Source organism: Xiphias gladius, chromosome 19 (genome assembly GCF_016859285.1).
Source record: "Xiphias gladius isolate SHS-SW01 ecotype Sanya breed wild chromosome 19, ASM1685928v1, whole genome shotgun sequence".
NCBI classification, from domain to species: domain Eukaryota; kingdom Metazoa; phylum Chordata; class Actinopteri; order Istiophoriformes; family Xiphiidae; genus Xiphias; species Xiphias gladius.
In genome coordinates this window covers 17001608-17025676 of record NC_053418.1, presented here as the reverse complement: position 1 = coordinate 17025676, position 24069 = coordinate 17001608, and the positions used below count along the sequence as shown (strand labels likewise).

Below are 24069 nucleotides of genomic sequence, written 5' to 3'. Positions count from 1 at the left end.
GTGTAATTAATTGTTCATCTTTTGATTTATTGAAGATGAGAGACAAGCAGCAAGTGTCTCATGAGAGCTGTGGCAGGTATTTATCACAGTTAAGGCAAAACAGATGGCAGTAACATGCTCTTGCTTTCTGAAAACTGCTTTCACAATCTTGGACAAAATCTGGCATCAAATCTGCGTACACGTCCAGGTCACTGTTGCTTGGTTGCCACTGTTTTGGTTGTGTGTATCGAGTTGAGGGCTGACTAGCCTACCACATAGCTGGATAGGGATCAAGAAAACCTGTTCATCACAAAACCCTTAGATTTAGGGCTTTAATCATGTTGATGAGTCCTGGATATCATCTGTTCATTAAAGAGGATGGTGGAGACAAGACAGGGGGAAAGAGAGGCAAAGACAGAAGGGAAGAGAGTAGACAGAGGGAAAAAGTTAGCAGTAATATATAATTTGCACTTATAAAACAAACATCACATTTTAAATTTAATATTTTGTCCCTCATAAAATACAGGAAATACAGTTCAATACATTGACACACTGCTCAAAAATTGAAGGGACACTTTGAAAACACATCAGATCTCAATGGGAAAAAAAATAATTCTGGATATCTATACTGATATGGGCTGGGTAATGTGTTAAGAATGAAAGGATGCCACATCGTTTGGCGGAAATGAAAATTATCAACCTACAGAGGGCTGAATTCAAAGACACCCCGAAAATCAAAGTGAAAAAATGATGCGGCAGGCTAGTCCATTTTGCTGAAATTCCATTGCAGCAACTCAAAATTGTACTCAGTACTGTCTATTGCCCCCACGTGCCTGTATGCATGCCTGACAACATCGGGGCATGCTCCTAATGAGAAAACGGATGGTGTCCTGGGGTATCTCCTCCCACATCTGGACCAGGGCATCACTGAGCTCCTGGACAGTCTGAGGTGCAACCTGGCAGCGTCGGATGGACCGAAACATAATGTCCCAGTGGTGTTCTATTGGATTTAGGTCAGGCAACCGTGGGGGCCAGTCAATGGTATCAATTCCTTCATCCTCCAGGAACTGCCTGCATACTCTCCGCCACATGAGGCCGGGCATTGTCTTGCACCAGGTGGAACCCAGGACCCACTGCACCAGCGTAGGGTCTGACAATGGGTCCAAGGATTTCATCCCGATACCTAATGGCAGTCAGGGTGCTGTTGTCTAGCCTGTAGGGGTCTGTGCGTCCCTCCATGGATACGCCTCCCCAGACCATCACTGACCCACCACCAAAACGGTCATGCTGAATGATGTTACAGGCAGCATAACATTCTCCACGGCTTCTCCAGACCCTTTCACGTCTGTCACATGTGCTCAGGGTGAACCTGCTCTCATCTGTGAAAAGCACAGGACGCCAGTGGCGGACCTGCCATTTCTGGTGTTCTGTGGCAAATGCCAATCGAGCTCCACGGTGCCAGGCAGGGAGCACAGGGCCCACTAGAGGACGTCGGGCCCTCAGGGCACCCTCATGAAGTCTGTTTCTGATTGTTTGGTCAGAGACATTCAGACCAGTGGCCTGCTGGAGGTCATTTTGTAGGGCTCTGGCAGTGCTCCCTGCACAAAGGAGCAGATACCGGTCCTGCTGATGGGTTAAGGACTTTCTACGACCCTGTCCAGCTCTCCTAGAGTAACTGCCTGTCTCCTGGAATCTCCTCCATGCTGTTGAGACTGTGCTGCCTGACACAGCAAACCTTCTGGCAATGGCACGTATTGATGTGCCATCCGGGAGGAGTTGGACTGCCTGTGCAACCTCTGTAGGGTCAAGGTATCACTTTATGCTACCAGTAGTGACACTGACCCTAGCCAATTGCAAAACTAGTGAAAAACAGTCAGAAAAGATGAGGAGGGAAAAAATGTCAGTGGCCTCCACCTGGAAAACCATTCCTGTTTTGGAGGTCGTCTCATTGTTGCCCCTCTAGTGCACCTGTTGTTAATTTCATTAACACCAAAGCAGCTGACACTGATTAACAACCCCCTCTGCTACTTAACTGACCAGATAAATATCCCAGAAGTTTAACTGACTTGATGAAATACTCTGATTAAAAAGTGTTCCTTTAATTTTTTTGAGCAGTGTATAAACCAAGACTGAATTACATTATCGTGTATTCTGTCCAAGAAGCTCATGTTCTTTGTTTAGCAAGAGAAAAAATGAAATTAATAAAATGCAAAGGTGAGGGTGTAAATGAGAGAAGAGGTGCATGTTTTCACTGGAACTCAAAAGCTATTGCTGCCATTGCTTAGCTGGCTCAAGTCACACTACACCATGCGGTAATTTTCAATGTTGTATATTTGCCAGCTGACACCCAAATGTAAGCTGTGGGAGGATTGTATGAGCTGGTTATATTTAAAAGTGTCACTGCAACAAATGAAGGAGGGCTTATCAACTCTTATGTACCATATATTGACTGACAACATGATAGCAACTGAAAGCTTCTATTACTATTACTATTCTAACGCACCACACACCTGGAGATGTAAGTTTCTGTTGTGTTAAAAATACTTATTTGTTGTTTTTCAGACTTTCTGTGCAGCAGTAGCATACAATTAAGATGCAGTTTTAGTCTGAGCCCCTTTGTAGTCCTAAAAGGCAGTCCAAGAACCTCTGGACATTCTATTGCAGTATGTCAGCATGAAAAAACATGCAGCTGTTGAATACAGAAAAGACCTCACAACATTGTATGTTTGAGCTGGATATTCAGGAGACACCTCTGAAAATCCAAACATTAACAAAAGCTGATTAATCTGTGGGACTTCGTCAGACCCACTAGTGAGTCCATCTTTATGAAGTCATGTTGTTACATTGTTCACACCCACTGGAATTTATTCTAAATTCTGCTGATGATCCCAAGGCAAAATCAGTAGAGTTTAAGAAGGTAAATGCCATAGACATAATATGAAAAGTCACTGTTTGGTGTTTTTTTTGCTAAATACAGTTTTAAAAACCCCCAATATGTCTTTTGCATATAACCTGTCCTATTTATTAGGAGTAAACTGCAACTGTTCTTTAGCATCTGTGGGCCAGCTCAACATCTGAGACCAGTGTTGTGGTTAGAGGCAGCAGGAGTTGTTCTGTATGATCCTAATTATTAATGTCATCAATACTATAAGATGCAAATATGCATTTGCCAGAGCTGACACTGATGGATGCTGGAAAAAGTGTGCATGCGTGGGCTTTGTCTATAACGTGAATGATGACGGTAAGATGATGATTCAACCTTCTTTAATGGGAGAATCGGAAGGAATGGGGGACCAAAATGCAATAGGGCAGCCCACATCTGTTACTGCGGTGGTTTTTCTGAGGTTTGTGTGAGTGCTGAAACTGACAAAAAAAGTCATGAATGAAATTTGGGGGAAAAGGGAATAAGGTTTCACAGCGCCATAAAACTCTAAGCTTGAAATGATTTTCTTGCATTGTTGTTAACTCTGGTTTGGGGCCACATGGAACAGCTTATTCTTTCACTGAAAGATGACTGGAGAGATTGTTTGTCATGTTAACACTATCTTAATATGAGCTACTTGAAAATCTACAACATTCAATCTACATTTTAACATCTAAACTCCTCCAAAGATATGTTTCGTACTTTGTAGTGCTACTGTATTTTAAGAGAGGTTCCACAATTTGGCTTCATGAACTAAAAAATGTTAGTAATCTAGAGGGAAGCAGTGGCAAGAAACAACTATGATACCATTAGAATCATGACTAACCTCTGATTTTATTCCTGCTCAATAGGTTCCGGGGTTGGTGTTTGCAGCAACCTGTGCTTCTGCTTCGGTTGTTCGTCTTCATCATCAGAAAAAGTCCAGTCCACAGACATACCATGGCACACAAGATTACGACCTGCATACAACATATACAGTACAGTACACATATAGTACACACACAGTACAGACACAGAGGCACACACAAACATACAACTGTTGAGAAACCACCTCTGATACTGTGGGTCTTTCTACATCATTACTTTGCTTTTGCTACTTTAAGAAAGCGCATCATTAATCAATAATGTCATTTATATACCTGACATACCAGGGCAGTTAATTTGAAAAATAAATCATGTCTACTGTAAATCAAAGGTAGTAGATAACAATTTCATTTCTTCACAATGACCTCTGACTGTTGGACAGCAAGTTCCTCAAATGCATCCAAACAAATGCCTCTGAATGTCTGCACGCTGATGTGTTCATTCCAAATTTTGAGGATTACTTGGGTGGTTTCAATACCGAAGCCCAAATTCTCGGTCTTCTTCACTTAAACCAATTGTCCATCAGTTTCATCTGTGGCACATTTGTGGCCGTTTCAGGGTATATTGCCTCAGATGACCTTTGTTAACCCCAGACAACTCCACACCTAAAGTCCTGTGACCTTTATCGGGAATAGAGATCTGGCATTCCACACAAGCCCGGTCGGTTACAATCGTTTATATACAGACCGACATAACAAACACACCTGTTTGCCCTTTAACACTGCTGCTAGCCTGTTCGAATTCAAAGACTGACAGACTGAGCAGTTTGTTAGATAAAAAGAAAGACTTTGAAGACTTGAGCTGAACTGATTAAAAGATAAAACTTACAAAAAATAATACTGTTTTAATATGTTCTCAGTAAAATTAATGAAGAGCATATTGAGCGTGGTATTAAAGTCCATCTGACTGTGAAAAAGAAGCCTTTTCTATAATTCCTTTCCCATTACTCCTTTCCTCCTGACACTCCTTCATCCCTTAAGCCACACTGCCTCTCTTCTCTCCTTTCATTCTCCTTCCTCCATCTCTATCTCTTTTATCTTTAGTCACCCCATTCTGAGTGATATGCTTCCTATGTTGACACTATCAGATGCTAAACCTAGAGGGAACAGGTCAGAGAGAGTTTTTTTTTTCTTTTGTCTCCAATTCTGCTGTCATTACTCCCCTCTCTTATCAGGCCTCGACAATATGAAAACACAGCCCGAGGCATGAGGGTTAACTGGGGCCACGCATGTCAAAGGGGTAATGTGTACCCCACTACGTTGGTAAAGTTTGGGTAGATTTCTAAATGCAAATAAAACATCAATCTGCTATTGTGCACTCAGTCTCTGATCTGGGTTAAACTTTGCAATTGCCAAATGGTTGGGAACTCCAAATGCAACAAATGTCAGCGAGGTCTCAAATTTACACAAAAGAAATTTTGCAGCTCATAAGTTATGTTTTTATGTACTCAGATCGCAGTAAAGGTGGCTATGAGTTAATGGTTGCTGGGGTTACCAGACTGAGGCTGCACCATATAAACAAGAAGGACAAACAATGCATTAGACATCCATTAGTGTATTTTAACAGCCACTGACATGAATATATGGCTTTTTTCCACCACAGTGCTTATGGCCAAGAGAGAAACGCCTAGAGACTGATTTGTTGGACAGCTAAATTAGTATAAATACCACAACACACACATACTCACACACACAAGCTGGGGTACACACCCATAACGGTTAAAAAGTACACAATATCGAAAATATGGGGACAAATTTATCCAGGCACACAATTAAGAGATAAGTGCCGGGGGATTGTCATTGTCAAGCTGAAAACACAAGAAAACACTGTAAAACCCTTCTGGACTGCAAACAACAAAGTGTGTGAGCCAAGACCCATACTGCGCCATCTAGAACCTCAATCCATCTTCACTGAAGCCAGGATGGGAGCGAGAGCATGGAGGGGGAGGGTGTTTGTAAGTGTGTGTGTGTGTGTGTGTGTGTGTGTGTGTGTGTGTGTGTGTGTGTGTGTGTGTGTACACAAAATGAGTGCCAAACAACAAGAACCTGCTGAAGTCACTACAACATTAGCTAGTTTTGCACATGTATTATCCTCTCGGGGTGGCTTGATTTTGGCTCTGAACACAAACACGGCCATTGAGAGAGCAATCAGTGGGTTATCCCAACAGATTGCAGCACTGTAGTAGAGGGGGGTATGACTCAGCAGATGTGACATCACACCTGCTCCCCATGATGCAGGAAGGGGAAGACCACCTCAAGTGTTGAAGCAATCCCAGCAGACTTCACTGTGTGGGTTTATGACTCACTGGGTGTTTCCAAGAAGCCAGCTACCCGAGGTTATATTCTCTGTTTGTCTGTGCTTTTAAGTTTACATTCAAACCCCCCCTTACATGATCAATTACATTCAACTGTCAAGTTTATTGGTCAGTTCAATACAGCTAAAACTTGAGAATTTTCCTTAGTATCTGCATCATTACTGAGTCAGATCATAACCTATGACATCACGAGAAGTACCGGGAATGGGTGAAAATTTGCCATGTTTGATACTTGCACACCATGTTCCACCCAGACATGCTGCATGCGTAAGTACTATAAGTGGACTGTATTGGAGCACAATTGCTTTGCTGGTGTGTCTTCTTCTGATTAAGGTGGCCTAGGAGTCCAAAATGAGTTATATCAAGAGAGGAAGCCTCAGTTAAAAATATGTTTAAATGATGTTCCGAGACATAACACATCCTAAAGCATTTAGCTTATTTATCCCCATCCTCCACCCTATCTGACTGATACATGCATTATCTGGTAGCTTATGCATCATTACAAGAACAATCCTGTCACTTAAACCCTGATGATACTTGGGGATTATATTCAATCAAGCTCACATTTTGTGTGTATTAACTCACAAACACACAGCTGCCTGCAAGGTCTCATTATGTTATATACGGCATTGGTTAGGCTCTGCCTTGCATCTCGAAAGCCTTTGTTATTTCATTCTGAGTAATTAAAGGGCAAGGAGATGGTTAAATCTGGTTACTATCATCAGTATTGCTGTTGCAACATATTATGACGCAGGCAAAGTTGAAAAAACTTTCACTTATACTACCCGATTATTCATTCTGAATTGGCAGACACACCTGTGATGAGGATAGTTGGCTCCTGAGATGGATGGATGCTCTGAACTGAACTGAACTCTCCTCTGTCCTGACTGCCATCTTCACCCTGAGTTGCGTCATTGTCACTGGAGGAAATTACACAAGTTTGAGAGGAGAATACAGAAAGTGTTTCATGAGGATATATCAGTGTGTGTGGGAAAGAGTGGAAAAACAAAGAAGAAAAATTGAGTTACATGGGTGAATATAAAAATACAGCATCTCATTTTACTGTGCTGGCAAAACCTTTAGGCAATCATCTTTCAATAGTTAATATTACTGACCACAAGGGATAGTGGCAAAGCCAGACATATGAGCAGCAATTATGAGTAAAATCTTCCATCCAAACTCTGTGGCCTGCAATGACGGAAGGTATAACACAGGCTTGTAAAAAAAAACAAATTAGCCATTGTCAGTGTTTCGGAGGAGCCAGAGGTGTGGCAAAATAGATCTGACAGCACTCTGCTGACCTGATTGCAAACAAAACTTGCAAGTGTGCAACTAAAGCAATGACCTGAATATGTTAATTTATTATACATATGATCAAACGGTAAATTAACTGTCACACAATAAAGTGCATCTCATGAAATGTTAATCCCTCAGTTACACCCACCGTTGCTCTGATGCATGAAGCCTGTGAATGTAGTTTTAAATAATCAAAATAACATGAACTACTGATACTACGCAACAAGTAGTCTAACAGGTACCTACAGGAGACAAGACTAGAGAAGCAGCAATTAATCAATCGACAAAGTTCATCAGCAACTATTTTGAAAATTGATTAATTCTATATATCAGTTTTCAAACAAAAATGGCAAATATCTAATGGTTCAAGCTGCTGAAATGTGAGAGTTTGCTGCTTTTCCTTGTCTGATTTCTTTTTTTTTTTTTTGGTTTTAAGATACTGGTCAGACAAAACAAGACATCTGATGAGACCACCTTGGGCTGTAGGAATTTGTAATAGGCATTTCCAGTTTTCTGATGTTCTATAGACCAAATAATGACTTGATCAATATATTAATAAATAGCAGCTTAATTGATAGTGATAAAAATAAAAGGAAAATTGATTTTTGGGATGCTTCGTAATCAAAAATCATGTGGGTTGAAACGTAAATTAGTCAAATACACTCTGCCTTGTGAATATTTGACATAAATCACCAAATGCAATGGACACATCAGCGCTGTATGCTGTCCATACGTCACGGTATCATCTGGTAGCTAGCGATTCATCAGACGCAGAATTTTTTTTTAACAACCACATAATTTACAAATAGAAAAACCCTGTGTATAAAAAATATATATATATTTCACGGGGTCCTGCATTTTAAAGTAGCTAAGCTAACCGGGTGTGCCAGAGCATTACAGAATCGGGATGAAGCCATGTAAAATCAGTCTGCTGACCTTTGTCTCATCTCTTCATCTCTCTGCTGGCCAGTGGTCTGTTGGAGCTGGCGGCAAACATCCTGGAGGCCTCTGATCTTTGCCTTCTTTTCCTTCAGCACCATGACAAAACATGAGTACAGCTCCCTCTCCAACATCTCCTTACCCTGAACCTGCAGCTCCAGCCTAGTGAAAAAAAACACACAGACACCCATGTATGTGCAAAAACATATGATGATACTGAGTCATTGTTTTGGATATATACAGCTAGCAGTGCAACTTAAAAAGCAAAGAAAAGGGAGCTGGCATGCAAACAAGATGATCAACAAACAATTACCATTGACTATCTTAAGAAAATAATTTGATTCTGTCGGGGTATATTCCATTTGAACTTGCCATTTGCCCTCCATCATATAACCTTTCATAAGCACACAATTTAATCTACCATAAAAGCCGCTTTCCTCATTTTTCTTACTCTGTGACTATTCGCTGGTGCTCCTGTTTCAGTCTACAGTTCTCCGCCAACAGCTGGCAGTTTTCTGACTCCAGATCTGTGCTACGCTTTAGGGACTGGCCAATCATCTCCCGGTTCAGCTCTAGAGGATCTGGAGCTGGCTGGAGCTCCACAGAGCCCAAATGCACCTGAAGGATGGAGGGAAAGAACAGTAGAAAAACAAGAAAGAAAATGAAACAGTAGGATCAAATAAGACTGGACTTTTATGTCACAAATTACATGAGCATCAACTTCATATTTAAGGTAATAAAGTTCTCTCTGTAGGCTGGCTGGCTTCATCATTCATAAACAGTTGAGGAGCTCAGCAATGTGGGGGGACCTGACTGCATTGACAGGTGACAGTTAAGGTAGTTCATGGCACATGCTAAGCATAACCTCTGGGTGCTTGCCTTTGAGCATGTCCAACTAGGAGGAGACAACATGAAAGATTTAAGGCTACATCTCCCAGCTGCCCCGGGAGTACCTGGGGATCCTCTAGGAAAAGCTTGAGGAAGGTACATGGGGAAAAAAGCAAATCTAGCACTATAATCCTGACATGAGTAACAGGCCATATTTAAGGCAATAAGCTAATAGTCTCATCTCAAGCAGCTTACAGAATCTGCTCACAGTAAAAAATGAGCAAGCATTGGCACCTCACCGTTATCCCAAGAAGCTGTGCAATACAGAAGTGCAACAAACCATTACATCACATTTTCTTTGAAGTGGGAGACTTTTTAAGATGATGAGGAGTTTTCTTCTGTGTGGGAGAAATACAGGATGAGTTCACTGGTCAGCAGTAAACTATCCAAGTGAGCACACAGATTCCTCTCTGTTGATTTTTGTCGGTGGCTCTTTGGAATCACAGGCAGGCTTCAAAGCAATAAAACATTCCTCATTTGGTTTGCATTTTGGCACTTAGTCACAGAGCAGGGCTGGGGCGTTGCAGCTAGCTACAGAAAAATACAGAAATCTTCTACCATTTAGTTGATGTGTAAAATTCTTTAAATTCCACTATAGCCCTCCAACTTTAAATTGGCAAAATAAGAGTCAATTTACAGCACAAAAACAGAGTTCGACCCGGAGTGAGTGTCTGCTCATCAAAGTAGCCTCACAAAACATATTTTCAAATAGCAGCACAATCTTTGTTTGCTTGTTGCCTTGGAGATTCTCACATTCGCAAACACGTACACACATACACAATGTCACAAACAATGATGCACACACAGACAGAAAGGTACTACTCATGATGCTCTAGGAAACCAGAAGGTGATAAGGTGCTAAATCTTCACTGGGCTGCGTCAAGGTCACAAACCCACTATAATAAAGCTGCCATCTTCAAAAGCTCTCATAAAATACTTGTCATTTTTGTCCCAGGTTGATGCTGTCCCGGCAGGCCACACAGCTGTTTTCCCCTCTGCTGGTAAACCTGGACATGTTTCAGTGACTGGACATTGGCTTCATGTCGTTCCCACAGCTTCACTACCTTAGCCTACCTGTCTGTCTCTGTTAGTCCTCTGTTCTTTGGCAGTCTTTTTTTCTCAGTGCCAAATTTTGTTCTCTCTCTTCTTCACCTCTATGTTTTCTCCTCCTCCCTCTAAAAATTAATACAGACTTACATATAATTCTGCAAAAAATGTTTGCACTAGTTTTCTAAAACTTCTCAGCTCTTTTACAATTGCACAGCTTATCTGGTGTAAATGCTGCCATTACCTACCCTGATCACAACAACCAAAATAGTGATTTAAAAAAATAATCTTAATAGGATCAGGACACAATGGCGGACACCCAGGAACTAAAAGGGGATAGGCTCACAGGAACTCATAAATATCTAGAGCAACATCAGGATGTCACCAGTGCAGGCTTCTCTCGGTGCAGGCTCCAGGGATTTAGAGGGAGTTTGTGTGACACTGAGCTTCATAAGTCATCAACGAATAAACATAGCTGTGCCAGTGTTTGTGCCAGATGGTCCACCATTAATAAAAAACGGTGAGACTAGTGCAAGTAGAGGCCCAGCAAGAATGGGTGGTGTTTGGCTTTTTGAGTAGTGTGCAAGTGATCATGTCCACTTCAAAGATATACCGACTTGCAAACTACACCAGGCTTCACATTACTATCTGTATACACACAGTTTGTGAGGAGTGATAATTGTGAAGGCTTTGATCTTTCCTCAAACGTACCATCCTTCTTCTCCTCAAACCCCTCCCTTCTTTTGCTACCTGTACCCAAATCTCTGCTGTGCTACCAGAGGAAAGTCATTTGGCAATATATCAGTCACGTGAGAAAGGATAATGTGAAGGCTTTGGTCACTGACATAATGAGTACACTAATTTTTCCACACTTTAAAAATTGTCGTAATGTACTACAGTTACTGTACGAGTCTCACTCCATAACAATGACTGGGACTTTGTGAAACTTTGTCAAAGTTATACCAACTGACACTGTTTAAGATCATAAATCTCCCTGACAAGCATGTTAACATGGTTTTACCAGTTTAAGACACCAGATACAGAGATCTAAACTGCTGGAGGCACAACCCTTATTTACTGGATTAACGCTGAAAACGGCACACCGCTTCTATTTATTTAATCTACTCCTTTCTTTAAATACCAAAAGGTTGCGTGTTTCACTGTCTTTATTTTCACGGTTTCTGAGAAGACCTACTGCAGTAAACATGCAAATTCCACATCACCAAAAATTTACCTTTAGCTTAACTGTGTTGCATAGAAAGAGGAAGGATGCACTAAACAAGGTACAACTAAAAAGACTGTAGGCAAGCAGCATGCTAATTTAGAAATATCAGTAATAGATAGTAATGACTGCTTTAAACTTCCTTGTTGAAAGACAGAAACAGGCTAAAAAGCTCGGTTTATTTTCTTGAGCTTTGGTTTCTCCCCTGAGACACAGAGATAAAGTTAAAGGTCAGTCTGCACACTGTTGTCAACCTCTGCCAAGGTGTGGGAGGTCAGACTTTTCGTCTGTGATGCACAACCCACTGCCACATTTTTCTACTGTGTTTAGCAGCTAAAACAACTAACTAACCTCAACTAAAATAAGTAAAAGGTTCTTTGCAGTTGTTTCAGCCTCTAGTGGCTTTAGACATATGACTTTCATGACACATGGTGGGCAAATTTTTGACCATCAAAAAAAACTGAGGCCGAGTTCTTCACCTTGCATACCCTGAAAAATCTACTGTATATAACATTGCTTACACCCACATTTAGTAAAATATTTGAATGTATCCTTTTCCCAGGCTGAATTTGTCCTACATCATAACGTTGAACACTGTGTGTGTGGTCTAACTGTTTGTTTGTGTGTGCATCACCAGACAGCTAGCCAGACCATAAGGTCAAACCCATGGAGAAGGGGGGACGTAGGTGTGGGGGACAGAGCCAAAAGAAAACAGTCCCAGTGAAAATGATACCGTAACACACTGTGGGCACAAAAGGACACAAAGCGTTCCTTATCACACCATCCAACACACTGGCGACATAACCCACCATTTGTTCCCAAGGATCAGAGGACAATAAGCCCCTTTAATCAATAACCAGTAATTAATAAAATGGACATTCTTGTAACTGAAGGAATGTAAATTTCAGTCATATTCATTTCGGTCATTTGCTAACGAAAGGCCCAGCTCTTAATAAAATTTGCACGGTGTCATGCAAGATCAAGACAATGCCCGCAATCCCTTATGATTTAGAAAAATCATGAAAACATAATGAACTTTGGTGATCGAACCCCTTTTTTATTTCTTTCTCTCTATCTGAAAGTAAGTATTGTGCCCAAGGGAACAGGAAAGTGAGTGGGTGAGCACTGTTTGCATGATGACAAAGAAACAGTGTTCAAGGGTGGGCATGGGTGGTCAGTATGGGAAGTGTGGGCATTGAGTAGAGATCAGCTTGTCCCATCAGCTCCCTCATCTGTCGTGCAGAGGCGTGCGGCCAGATAAAGAGCAGGAAGTGAGGGGCGACAGTAGTCAGACCTTCCCTGATAACACAAATGTTCTCATAAACAACTGGCATGCTATTTCACAGTACTGACTTGAGAGCAGATAGCGGGGGAAAATACTTAAAATACTTTATTTCGCTTCGATATCAGCCAAGAAGATTGGGTTCCGAGATGTTTGTAACAAGGCAGGAATGGATTATTACGGTATTTCACATTAATAATGTAAACATCACCCAGAGAGACAAATTACAAGTCAGTTAAAAAGTTAGTGTAAGGTGGAACCTGCTGGTGGTGATAGCAGAAGAGATGCATCGGTGGATCAGACTCTTCAGTGGGGTCAGGATCTAAATCAGGCTTGCATTTGAATACATCTGCAAAAGCCAAACATATAACCAATACGTCCTCATTTTTGCTTTTGGTGTTTGGATGATTGCTGATATTAGTTTGTTTTTTTTTCCCCCTGAAACCACAATAAAAGCATTTTGGCCACTTAAAGGAATTTTCATCACCAACAGTGAATTTAGTGGGCATTTTTTAACATTTACATAACATATGCTACAAACATAATTACATTACATTAACATAATGTTAATTATAATGTTAATGAGCGTAAAGATGATACAGTGAAAAATCCCATAGGGATGGGCCTGTGTTATATAGATTTTATTAAGTCTACGATTCACTATAGTAGCACTGAAACGATTTGTCAATCACAAAATTAACTGATTGAAAAACAAACTAATGTACAACTACTTTGATAATCATAATGGGTGACTCTGGCTCAGGAGGTAGAGCGGATTGTCCACTAACTGGAGGATCCGTGGTTCGATCCCCAGCTTCTCCATTCCGAATGCGGAAGTGTCCTTGGGCAAGATACTGATCCCCAAATGGCCCCCAATGTATCAATGGTGTGTGTGTGTGTGTGTGTGTGTGTGTGTGTGTGTGTGTGTGTGTGTGTGAATAGAAAAAGCGCTGTATGAATGTGTGTGTGAATGGGTGAATGTGGCATGCATTGTAAAGTGCTTTGTGTGGTCGATAAGACTAGAAAAGCGCTACATAAGAGCAGTCCATTTACCAGGCAGTCCATAATTGATGCTGTAAGTAATTTATAAAACTAAATGCTTAAGCTTCCTAAATATCAGGATTTAATGTTTTTCCTTGTTCTCTATCATTGTAAATCATTTTAGATCTTTCTAGATTTTTTGGTTTTTGACTTTTGGCCGGCCAACAAAATTTGAAGACATAACCTTGGGCTCTAGGAAATTTTGTTGGGTACTTTTAACTATTCTATGACATTTTATATATTAAACATTTAATCCAAGATTCACAGATTACCTGATAATGAAAACAATGTCAGTATCATAACTGCTTCAATACAGCAGTGAGTAGCTTCAGAACTAATTGAAAATCAGAGGCTGGCAATAATTCTGTTTTGTAAAACCGGAAGGAAGCTCTGATGAAAGGATCTTTTATACTTTCTTTTACACCCAGTTTGCAGTTTTTTCTAGTTATTTGACAATGTATTATTATGGTGAATTTTATGCAGAATGACATCTGCATTTAAAAACATTGGAGAGGTTTGCTGTTAGATAGATGGCTTGATGATGTTTGGTATAGGACATAAAACTAAATAAAAGGAAAAATCAAAATAAAACAGCTTCAAGATTTGCCACAGCACACAGTGGAAAAGCTGCAAATATAAAAAGAGAGGGAAAAAAAATACACAAAACAGACAAAAAACACCAAATAAAAAATAGGGACTAAGAAACTAACAAAAAAACTAAGAAAAATCTACTTAAACAAAGACAGGGAAGACAAAAAAACAAGTCAATGAAAAGCTACGTGAAAGTTAAAGGTCAAAAGAGTCTAAGTTGCTAGTAAAGAAAGGTCAACTATTAATGTATTGTTCTCCTTTTATCTGTAAAGATTTCACTTTTGAACCATTACATCAGTTCCCGATAAAATGATTGATCTGGTGGGCCAAATTTCATTTAAAGTCCCCAAAACTCTACAAATTAGAAATAATCACGTGCATGATTTACAAAATTTGTAAATAATGTTGAGAAATTCATGCTGTGAATGTAACACACTCATAAGTACATACTGTACAGTTTCACACTTCAGAATTTGGGATGATTTAACCAGGAAAAGAGAACATGGACTCCTCCAGTGAAATTTCTGGCCAACATCACACTGCACAGCTGGAATCCCCAGTGAATTATAAAACAAGTTCTGTTTGACAAACATTTGGAACAATTTGGAACAATCATTTTCACAATCATCCTCACTTACTCATCAAGAACCCTGTGACTTCAATTACAACAACTGTCAAGTATTAGATTCCCAAATCTCCCCCGGATCGAAGCTGGTCTGAATCCAGAACTAAGCAGTAAGCAAAACTCAAAGACAGTTATAATGTTTATAAAATGACAGGAAGCCTCTGAATAACTGATCAAACATTGGCGTGACCATCTTGCTGCTTGTCACAGCACTACATCATGTATTTCAAAAAATTCTGCACTTTTTATTCAACAAAACCAGATGTGACAAAGGCAATTACTGATTGATTTCAAGTAAGCCCTGCTAAAGACTAAAGTACTTTAGTACAAGCGTGTAATCATCTTATGTCAATGAACATCCAATTAGGCCTACGTAAAAACACTAAACTGTAAAAAGAAAAAAATTCATGTTGTTTTGTCTCGTATTTGGGAGCCAAATCAAGGTAATCTTAAACAGATTTACAGGATCTGTAATTTCCATTTACATGTTCCAAAGTCCTTAATCTGCAAGAATATTAAGTGTCTGTGTTGCCATTATTTTCCACCAATGACAGATTGGTCCTTAAATAGACATTAAGGAGGAGATAATGTCAGACTTAGCAATGTAAAACACCTGCTTAGTAGTAGTAGTTTAACAACGAACACCCAAATTACATTCATCATTACAACTTCTGGGGTCATATTCATAAAATATTAATGTCAGGTTAAGTTCAACACCTGTTTTCCCTCTACCCTCCTTTCTTCTATTCCCAAAGGAAACTTGCCTCATTTTTGGTCATTTCTGCAACCTCAAATTATCTGGCTGGGAAAATATGTTCCACTTTTTAACCTCTGTCGTGTAAAAAAAAAAAAAAAAAAGGCAAACGAGGGAGAGCAAGAAAAAAAAGAAGAAAAGAAGCAGGTGTTAGACAAGAGTAGTAGTTTGCACTTAATGCAAATAGTCCCCCAGGATTCTCAGATTTGTGTCTACCACACACATACCACACACAGTGATGAATACTGTCAGCAAAAATGTGAGCATGGATTCAACTTTTAAAAGCACTTGGGGCTGGACAGATTTGTCAATCGTTTTGTGTGGTTCTAGTTGCTCCTTTTGGCAACGACTTTTCTCTGTGCAAAAAAAAAAAAAAAAAAAAAATTAAAATTTTTTTTCCACCTATCCAAAGAAGAGAGCTCATTTATGCCATGTCACAACCAGTGAAACTGTTTAATTAGGGAATACAAAAGTCAAATTATTCGTTTGTGTCTCTGTAACAAAGAGTTACAATTATTCAGGAATCAGAAATGCATTGTGAATAATTACATTTTTTAATTATTATTATTTTTGGCATTTCTGCCCTATTTCACAGAGACGGTAGAGAGGGACAGGGAAAGCAGGGGAAAGAGAGAGGATGACATGCAGTAAAGCTCACAGGCTGGATTCGAACCCGGGCCGCTGCAACAAGTCTTGATAGTAATAAGTGCTGTATAAGATGAGCTACCAACGTCCTCATGCATTGTGAATTATTGTCAATATCCATAATCTTTTATTTATTCCATTTTAAAAAAGCCTCGATCAACTAATATTACCACTTGGGTTGTCCCCAGTAGTATCAGTAGTAGTAATCATAGTCTGAAAAAGAGTCAAAGTCTGAAAGAGAGAGCATCCACGAAAACAAAACAAAATTTCACGATATCTTAATTTCATTATTGACATACAGGATGTAGTAGCTACATGACACAAAGTCACATACAACAGAAATAACTCATTTGTCAAGTATGGCACCCAAAGGCTTATAGCCTAGCAGCCTCATTTAAAACCAACAGAATTTCTGCACATGTCCGGACACAGACACATGCACACATACACACACACTTGTATACATAGCCCACACTCATGGTGACAAAGAAAGCCAGAGGGAGTTGGAGAAAGAAAAGAAAAAGGCTGTAATCAACCGTTGTTTAACATTGTTGGACCCTATCCATAAATCAGGGTTTTATGGTCTACAGTGTTTCTAACCCCCTGGCCTTCTCCTCGGGTCTCCTCTACCTGCGCAGCAGTCCCAGGACCCCAAGTGAAATGCTCCCTGGAGGCAACAGCATCCTCTCACAGTTTGGAAGAATAACACAAAAATCCACTGAAGGCACCATGACCTGCACTCCATCAAAGCCTGTCACTCTATGTGTAAGAACCGCCTTAGCACAATATACAATACAAGCCTCTGAAAATTTACAATTATTGTCAGTGAGTGTTGCATAAATTTAAAAAGAGATGTGCTTCCATGTGGGAAAGTGACTGGTTACATTAGTACAAGCCAACTCAGCCTTACCATTTAACCAATTTTCAAATCAACAAACCTTTTTCTCTTAACCTTTATGAACTGTTAACATTAGACAACATGCTGTTGCTAAACAAACTGAATGATTTCCTATCTGTGGCTTTTTCCACAATGTCCTGAAGGCAACCAAGCCTTTCTAATTCTGCTGTAATGTTGGAAGACTATAAACCTTATCTTTTTTACAGCCCCCTGTAAAAAATGAGACTTCCTTTCTATTTTGTTGTATGTCATTAGATGCATTTATCCCCAGGGAACAGTGACAAGAGGTAAGCCCATGATGTTGTTGAATTCAAGGGTGAACCACTGATATAAACAAATCGGCCACAACATTAAAACCAGCTAATCTTCAAACAGATTCCTCAACACTTGCCTTTCAAACTATTTACTTCAGTTAATGAGCCTGTTATACCTCTGTTAGATGGTTTATCACTTTGTGCATGAGGTCTCCTTGAATAAAAGCACTTTGTGCCAGTGAAGAAAAGAACCTAAAACCAGTTCCAGCAAATATCCTCCAACTACAGAGCCACAGTGCTAGCAGTTTCATTTCCAGTCCAACCTTGTGCTTTATGTCGGCAAGAGAGGTAAGCAGTTTTAAACTGCAGTCATATCAATGTGCTCCATCTGCATGCAACATAAGTACTAACTGCTGCAATTTTGACACTTGTGCCAACTGCAGGCAATGTTCCTGGCGTTGGTTGAGGCAGCAAGTACCGGTGAGACAATGAAAATAATCAAGAAAGGCCATTTTCAGAAATAAATTCATGAGCTTGAAGGTTTCTGGCCAAAAGGTTATCACAGTGTCATACAATACATTTATCTTCATTCATCACAGCGATCATGGGGTAAAGAGTAGAAATATGGCATTCATATTACAAAGTCATCTGCCAGAAATGTGCGCTTGCATGTATTTTCCAAGTCAACCCTGCATTTTTAATGCCCTCTGCATTGGCATTACCAGTCCCAGTGAAATAAATGACCAGGCTGCATTTTTTTATGCAGTGCCATTGCCTGCCTAATCACGGCCTTAGAGCTGCTGCTTGTGCGACTTTGTTTAAAGTGCATTATATTAAACTTAGTTAGCTAGACCATAACATATTTCCTTATCAGTCCTGGTAATAGTGAAGATTTCACAACACTCAGAGTGTAATAACAAAAATCTACCCCAAGCTTTTGCTCACCGAGATATCATTAGAGATCTTCTGATATGAGAGATGACTGTGATCTGGAGTAAGGTGGAAAGAATGCTCCTCCTTGTCGCTTCCTCTCCTTCCATCTTTACTTCTTGTTAGGACTTGAAGAAGATCCTCAACATATCTTTCCCTTGTGACTCCCAATTCATTTGCCTCCTTTGTCAATTCATCTTCTGAAACTGAACACAAAGGTATTATTGAAACATTGTTTTTTCTTAAAGGCATTTTTCTCATTTTTGCGTCATGTTTAAGTCAGACAATTGGGTGTAACTGGACAAAGGTGACAGCTAACTGCAGAGCAAAACTATAAACATGAATTACGTAGTAATGCATGGATGTGTGTGAAAGCAGATTTAAAGAGAAGCATGCAGAGAAACCAAGGGGAATGTCATCAGCTGTTGCACAGCTGCTCCCACAGGGTTGAGGGTCCCAATTAACACATCAAACACAGAAACACTGACGACCCAGAAGCCCGCACATAGCTGTCACAACCCCATCTCTGCCTGTCAACTCTGCAGATGGACAGCAATAGAAAACTAGGGAGCAGTTATGTTCCAGGTGTCCTTCCACAGAATACGTACTCCTGTGCATATGTAACCACAGATACACACACACACACACATACAAACACACACACACTGAACCACAACTTGCACATACAAAGACAAGCCTTGTAGAGTTTAATCTGCTTTATACACCTGTAAGCTGCAGAACAGGAATGAAGAGGGATGATGAAACAAGGTCATTGCTGTCCCTCTGGTTAAAGGACCAACAGTTACAGTATTATGAGATGGGGTTCAGCCAGGTGCCTACACAGTTTGGACAGCCAGATGAATGGCAAACCTGGTGACTACCCAGTCTAGTCAATGGTCAAAAGGTGTAAGTCTCTCTAGTACATGTAAGCCCAAATTTGTGGATAAAAATCACATCAAACATGGCATGAGAATGTTGTGATTTGAATACTTTGACTGGTCCTCAATTCTTGATGTGCTTTTGAAATTTACCTTCTCCAATCCACGCTGAGCTGCCATCAGTGAGAGCTACTGTGAACCCAGCACCCAGGTCTACTGCCCAATCCACTCGCAGGAAGTAAGGGATACCTGGATCAGTAATTATTGTGATCTGGCAGACTGTACCACTCATGTCTCTCTTGTGGCCTTCCAATCTGCAGAAAATCAAAGATAAGAATTTAGAAACTCTTAAGGGGGTGTCATTATGATTCATTTTTCCCAGCAACAAGCCCATTGCATTGTGATCAGGATATTTCGTGGGCCTCCTGTTAGTATTTGGTCCTGAGACCTCCTTCAACAACAGCCTTCCAATCAGTCCATTTTGATGTTGTAAGGTTGTGATAATCTTTCAGTTGCATCAATGCGCTTCATTTTTTCACAACTCGGATTTGGTAATAAAAGTTTCTCTGTGTGTCTTCATTGGGGGTTTCTCTGACTCAGTGGAACCACATGGAGATTAACAGGTTTTGGCAGGTTTTTGTGTGCTGTTAAAGATAAACAGAAGAATATTACCAAAAAGTCCCCGATGTTGTCTGATTTAACTCGGTTTGTACATTTATCCAAAGATTTGCAGTATAGATATTTCTTGCAATGAGGACATCCCAACACTGTCAAACTAATTCAGTTTTCACAAACAGATTTCACCCTGGAAACATCCACTCAAGGACTCATAAAGGCCAATTAAGCAAGCCTTAAACTAGCAAGCTTTACTAATGCCATTAAAGCTACACGTTCCACTTAGATTATAATACATTAGACGGTATTACACATTAGATAAAACACTACTATCTATTTCTTTATTTCTCACCCCACAGATTTTGGTGGATGATTTTGGGAGAAATATGACATTTTCAGAAGAGCCATCATGTTTGAAAATAGGAACCAAAGACCGATCATAGCCCTGCAAGTCACATGTCCAATCACAGGCAAGGGATTGCACTGATGTGAGTGAAAGAGAGAACTGTCAATCATCTATTGCTACACCCTAACACATGCCAGGCCACAATGAGCACAGCATAACCTGTGGTTTCCACTCTTAGAATTACTGTACACGAGGAAACTAAATCATTATTTGCCAGTACTACACTGTTCAATGAGTGTAATGAGCAAGCTTGTTGGTTTCTAAAGTCACCTTGCCATCACGCTAATATTTTGGCTGACTGACTCACTGCTGCAGTTAAATTTAAGTCTCCTGCCAGATACAGCCTATATTTAACAGATTAGTTACAAAAGATGTTGATCTAAGCATTAAAATATGATCCATGTGACTGTTCTTGTCCTACACATATTTTTTCTTCTCAAAAGGCTTGAGAAACTTTTACTTGATTACGGATGTCCAGGCCAGAACATGTGATTACTGTTTCCACGTGAAGTGAGAGATGAGTTGGACATCTCCCCTGCTTAAATACAGGGCAAAGTGTGTGTGGAAAAGGACAGCTAAATTGGCAGTTAGCCAAGCTGGAAATGTTTGAAAAAATGAAAATGAGCGCCTTCGGACACTGTGCTATAAGTTATGACGTGACAGCACGTTTTTTTGTATTCTTTCTTAGCATCCCCCATTGTATATGCTGACAGAGCAGTTGGTCAAGGTTATTCAATATGAGACGTACACATGTGCCCTCTCCACACACATACGAGAACACACCAGTGCATGTATATGTACATATACACAAAAAAAAACTTGCAACAGATTAAAACTGACCCTTTGTGCTTCAAGAATGGGTGTGGCTGGATGAATGGGCTGAATAAGATGAGGGGGCTGAAGGGTTCAACTTTAACCCCATGAAGTGAGCCCAGCTACTCATTAGTTACTGTAACATCTGTTCTGTAGGGACGATGACCCTGTGGTAATGACAGAAGGACACTCCAATTAAACAAACAGCGCTGTCTCTCAGGAATGGAGAGCTGTGCAAAGCTTTCAAAGTCAGTCCCAAAGTCTTCCTGTTAGCATCTGTTCAGTAATTCAATCAGCATACACAATCACTCGAATGTTTCATCAACCAAAGCTCCCCTGATAGCTTTTGACACATAGCCTTTATCATATTTTCTTACACCCTCTGTACTTTTTTGCTCAACCTTCTCATTGTCATTGCACTGACGCATATGAAAATTGCAAGACATAACTCTGTGTGCAGGAAGTAGTAGGAAAATGAGTCACAAAGAGAGCCTCTAATTATGCATCTTGTGTCTTAAACGAGGATTTTATACATAGTAGTAAAAGCCAAGGCAGTTAAATGTCTCTTTAATGGGTCCTGACAATTAGGCCAGTCCATTTGCTTTCCTTTCACTGGACTTTCACCTCATGCTTTCCCCAATTCAAGATGAAAAGGACAACTCTGTGGCTACTCCTCTGTTATCATCGTCCGTCAGGGATTAAAGCAGAGCTGCCCTAAAAAGCAGCAGGCTGTGCCATAGCCTTTCAGTCTTTATGCTCTCCAGGTATTGGCTATCTGAAGCCACTTGACAAATAGAAACAGTATTAGCAAATATAACATGCACTACAATAAATCCAGGTGTAATGGCTAAACGTGTATCTGAAAATGTCTCTGAACTGGCAGATACCATGATCATGTCAGAGGCAGAATTAGTTAAGTGTCACCATAACTGACTGATACATGCCTCAACATAAACACCAGGTTTGAAAAACTACTGTGATTTAAACATGACACTTTTAGGACTTATAGTCTTGCTGCTTGCGGAGGAGACAGTGATGTAGTGGTAAAGGGTCAGGGCCATACTCTGTCTTGTGCTATATGACAAGATTTGCCTCCTCTGGAACTCTTTTCTGAATTTCTTGTCATCATAAGGTAGCAAAAGTATTGGAGACTGGTGACAAGTTTCAGACCTACAGTATATCTAACATTATTGTCTTCTTAGTGGATTTTGTGGTCACCACCAATATACACAGCCTGTCACAACGCATTTGTCTTTTGACTAACTAGAGTGAACGTACTTCCTTGACATAATTTGGAATAATAATTTTAACTTTACCGCTAGCTCTAATGACACTTTTAAACCACTGGGTGAAAAATTAAGTGAAAACAGACGCTGAACAACGAAAGCACTACTGCTGGCAGCGTAATTTAGCTGAAGAAGTTATACAGTCCTGCAAACCACCCTCCTCTATTGGAGTCCTTGTTCACAAAAAATATATGTGAGATAGTGTAGTGCAATAAGTACATTTCCATGACTTAAACTCCACTGAATTCAGACAAGGAATAAATATTAATTCAGTCAATAACATATTTCAGAATAGAAAATGTAGCACTGATTGTTTGCAAAGAAAGAGTCATCTTCAGTCTACTGGAACAAACCGGCGTAAGCCACAGCCAAACAGCTATCCCACCAACCTCAGCTCTTCATTCAAATCATTGAAGAGATGACTAATTTCAAGAAGAGGGCAAACCTTTTAAACAAACCTACAGAGCTAGGATTTCAGGGGTTATCCTCTTGACCTCACCTCTCCCATATAATGTTGTAAGGAAACATCTTGCTAAGCCTGAATTCAGCTGCACAACAACAGGTCATTTTCACAATAAGTGTCCAATATTCACACAGGAATAAGTTACAGTGAAAACCTAAGCCATGCCCCGCCACAAATGTATGGCAATTCTCAGTGAAGATTATGGCTGTGTAAAAGTATAGACACCCTGGAAAAATCCAACCCGAGAAAGCGCAACACTGCTAGTATAACTAGCTTAACACCCATCACCATCACGCTCTGCCGTTTGCGGGCGTCATATTTTGTTGGAGGGTCAAAACCGCGCAGACCACGTGACCGTAGTCAGCTAAAGTCACCTCCATTATCACTTTCCCTACAATCAAAACTAAAACCGAACATCTACGATTGCTTGAAGAAAGTTTTATTGTATAAAAATGTGTCATACAAAAGAGTCTGACTTGATGTTCCCTCTCGTACAAACAGATAAAGAGTACACACACTGATGCAAGCCCTGATTTGACAGCGGTAATCAGGCATTCGTGTACTGTACTGAAGCCTAAAGCGATCGGTGCATTGTAAACGTGTAAAACTTAATCACATTAAGAGGAATGTGAGTCTGAGTTAAGTTTACACTTGTTCGCCTCTTGCTCTTAGAAACCAGACTTTCCATTTGTTGACTTAGTCTCTTTTTTTCCTTCACATCAGGGCGTCACATTTACTATTACTATTGACTGCCTGATATAATTTCACGGCAATTTACTGGGTTCTGCAAGTGTTGTCTAACTAGCTATTACTACCGTCACCACTGCACCACGGTGGAACAAAGCATGGTTATATTATCGGTGCAGGGGAGACTCCTTTATTGGCAAGGCGCCTTTATCATTGCTAGTAGTTTTCAGAAAGTCGTACAAAATTCACTGAAATTTTTGTGTTGGTAAAACCCTTAACGTATAAATTTCCCTCAGTAGACTTACGGTATTGTGTGGGCTACTGCGACGCTCAAACGAAGTAATTTTTGTATGAAACTGAACTCACTGCTGCTTGCTCTGTTGACAGTTTATGACAAACGTTTCAACCTTCAACTCTTGTATTCTCCGC

General features: G+C 40.2%; 2 protein-coding genes across 5 annotated transcripts in view; both read right to left on the bottom strand.

Moving 5' to 3' along the window:
• vcana (versican a) overlaps window positions 1-962 on the bottom strand; it is a gene marked incomplete at its 3' end in the record, with an annotated part of 46579 nt that extends 45617 nt beyond the window's left edge. Inside the window, exon 1 of the mRNA XM_040154700.1 lies at window positions 830-962. Coding sequence (XP_040010634.1) covers window positions 830-962 — 133 coding nt within the window. The remainder of the gene's footprint in view (window positions 1-829) is intronic.
• Window positions 7-24061, bottom strand: LOC120805235 (DNA repair protein XRCC4-like). Of its 4 annotated transcripts, XM_040155284.1 has the most exons (9): window positions 23946-24049; window positions 21232-21371; window positions 19524-19684; window positions 18508-18698; window positions 8767-8933; window positions 8313-8477; window positions 6897-7000; window positions 3729-3861; window positions 7-341 (listed from the first exon to the last, which is right to left on the bottom strand). In XM_040155284.1, exons 3-8 carry the CDS (start codon window positions 19660-19662, stop codon window positions 3737-3739), a joined length of 891 nt encoding a protein of 296 aa, XP_040011218.1. In that variant the 5' UTR covers window positions 19663-19684; window positions 21232-21371; window positions 23946-24049; the 3' UTR covers window positions 7-341; window positions 3729-3736. The 4 variants fall into 4 exon arrangements, with proteins under 4 accessions (XP_040011218.1, XP_040011216.1, XP_040011219.1 ...); XM_040155282.1 differs by lacking the exon at window positions 21232-21371 and having other exon boundaries at window positions 23946-24061; XM_040155285.1 differs by lacking the exon at window positions 21232-21371 and having other exon boundaries at window positions 24007-24057.
• Window positions 24062-24069: the final 8 nt, after the last annotated feature.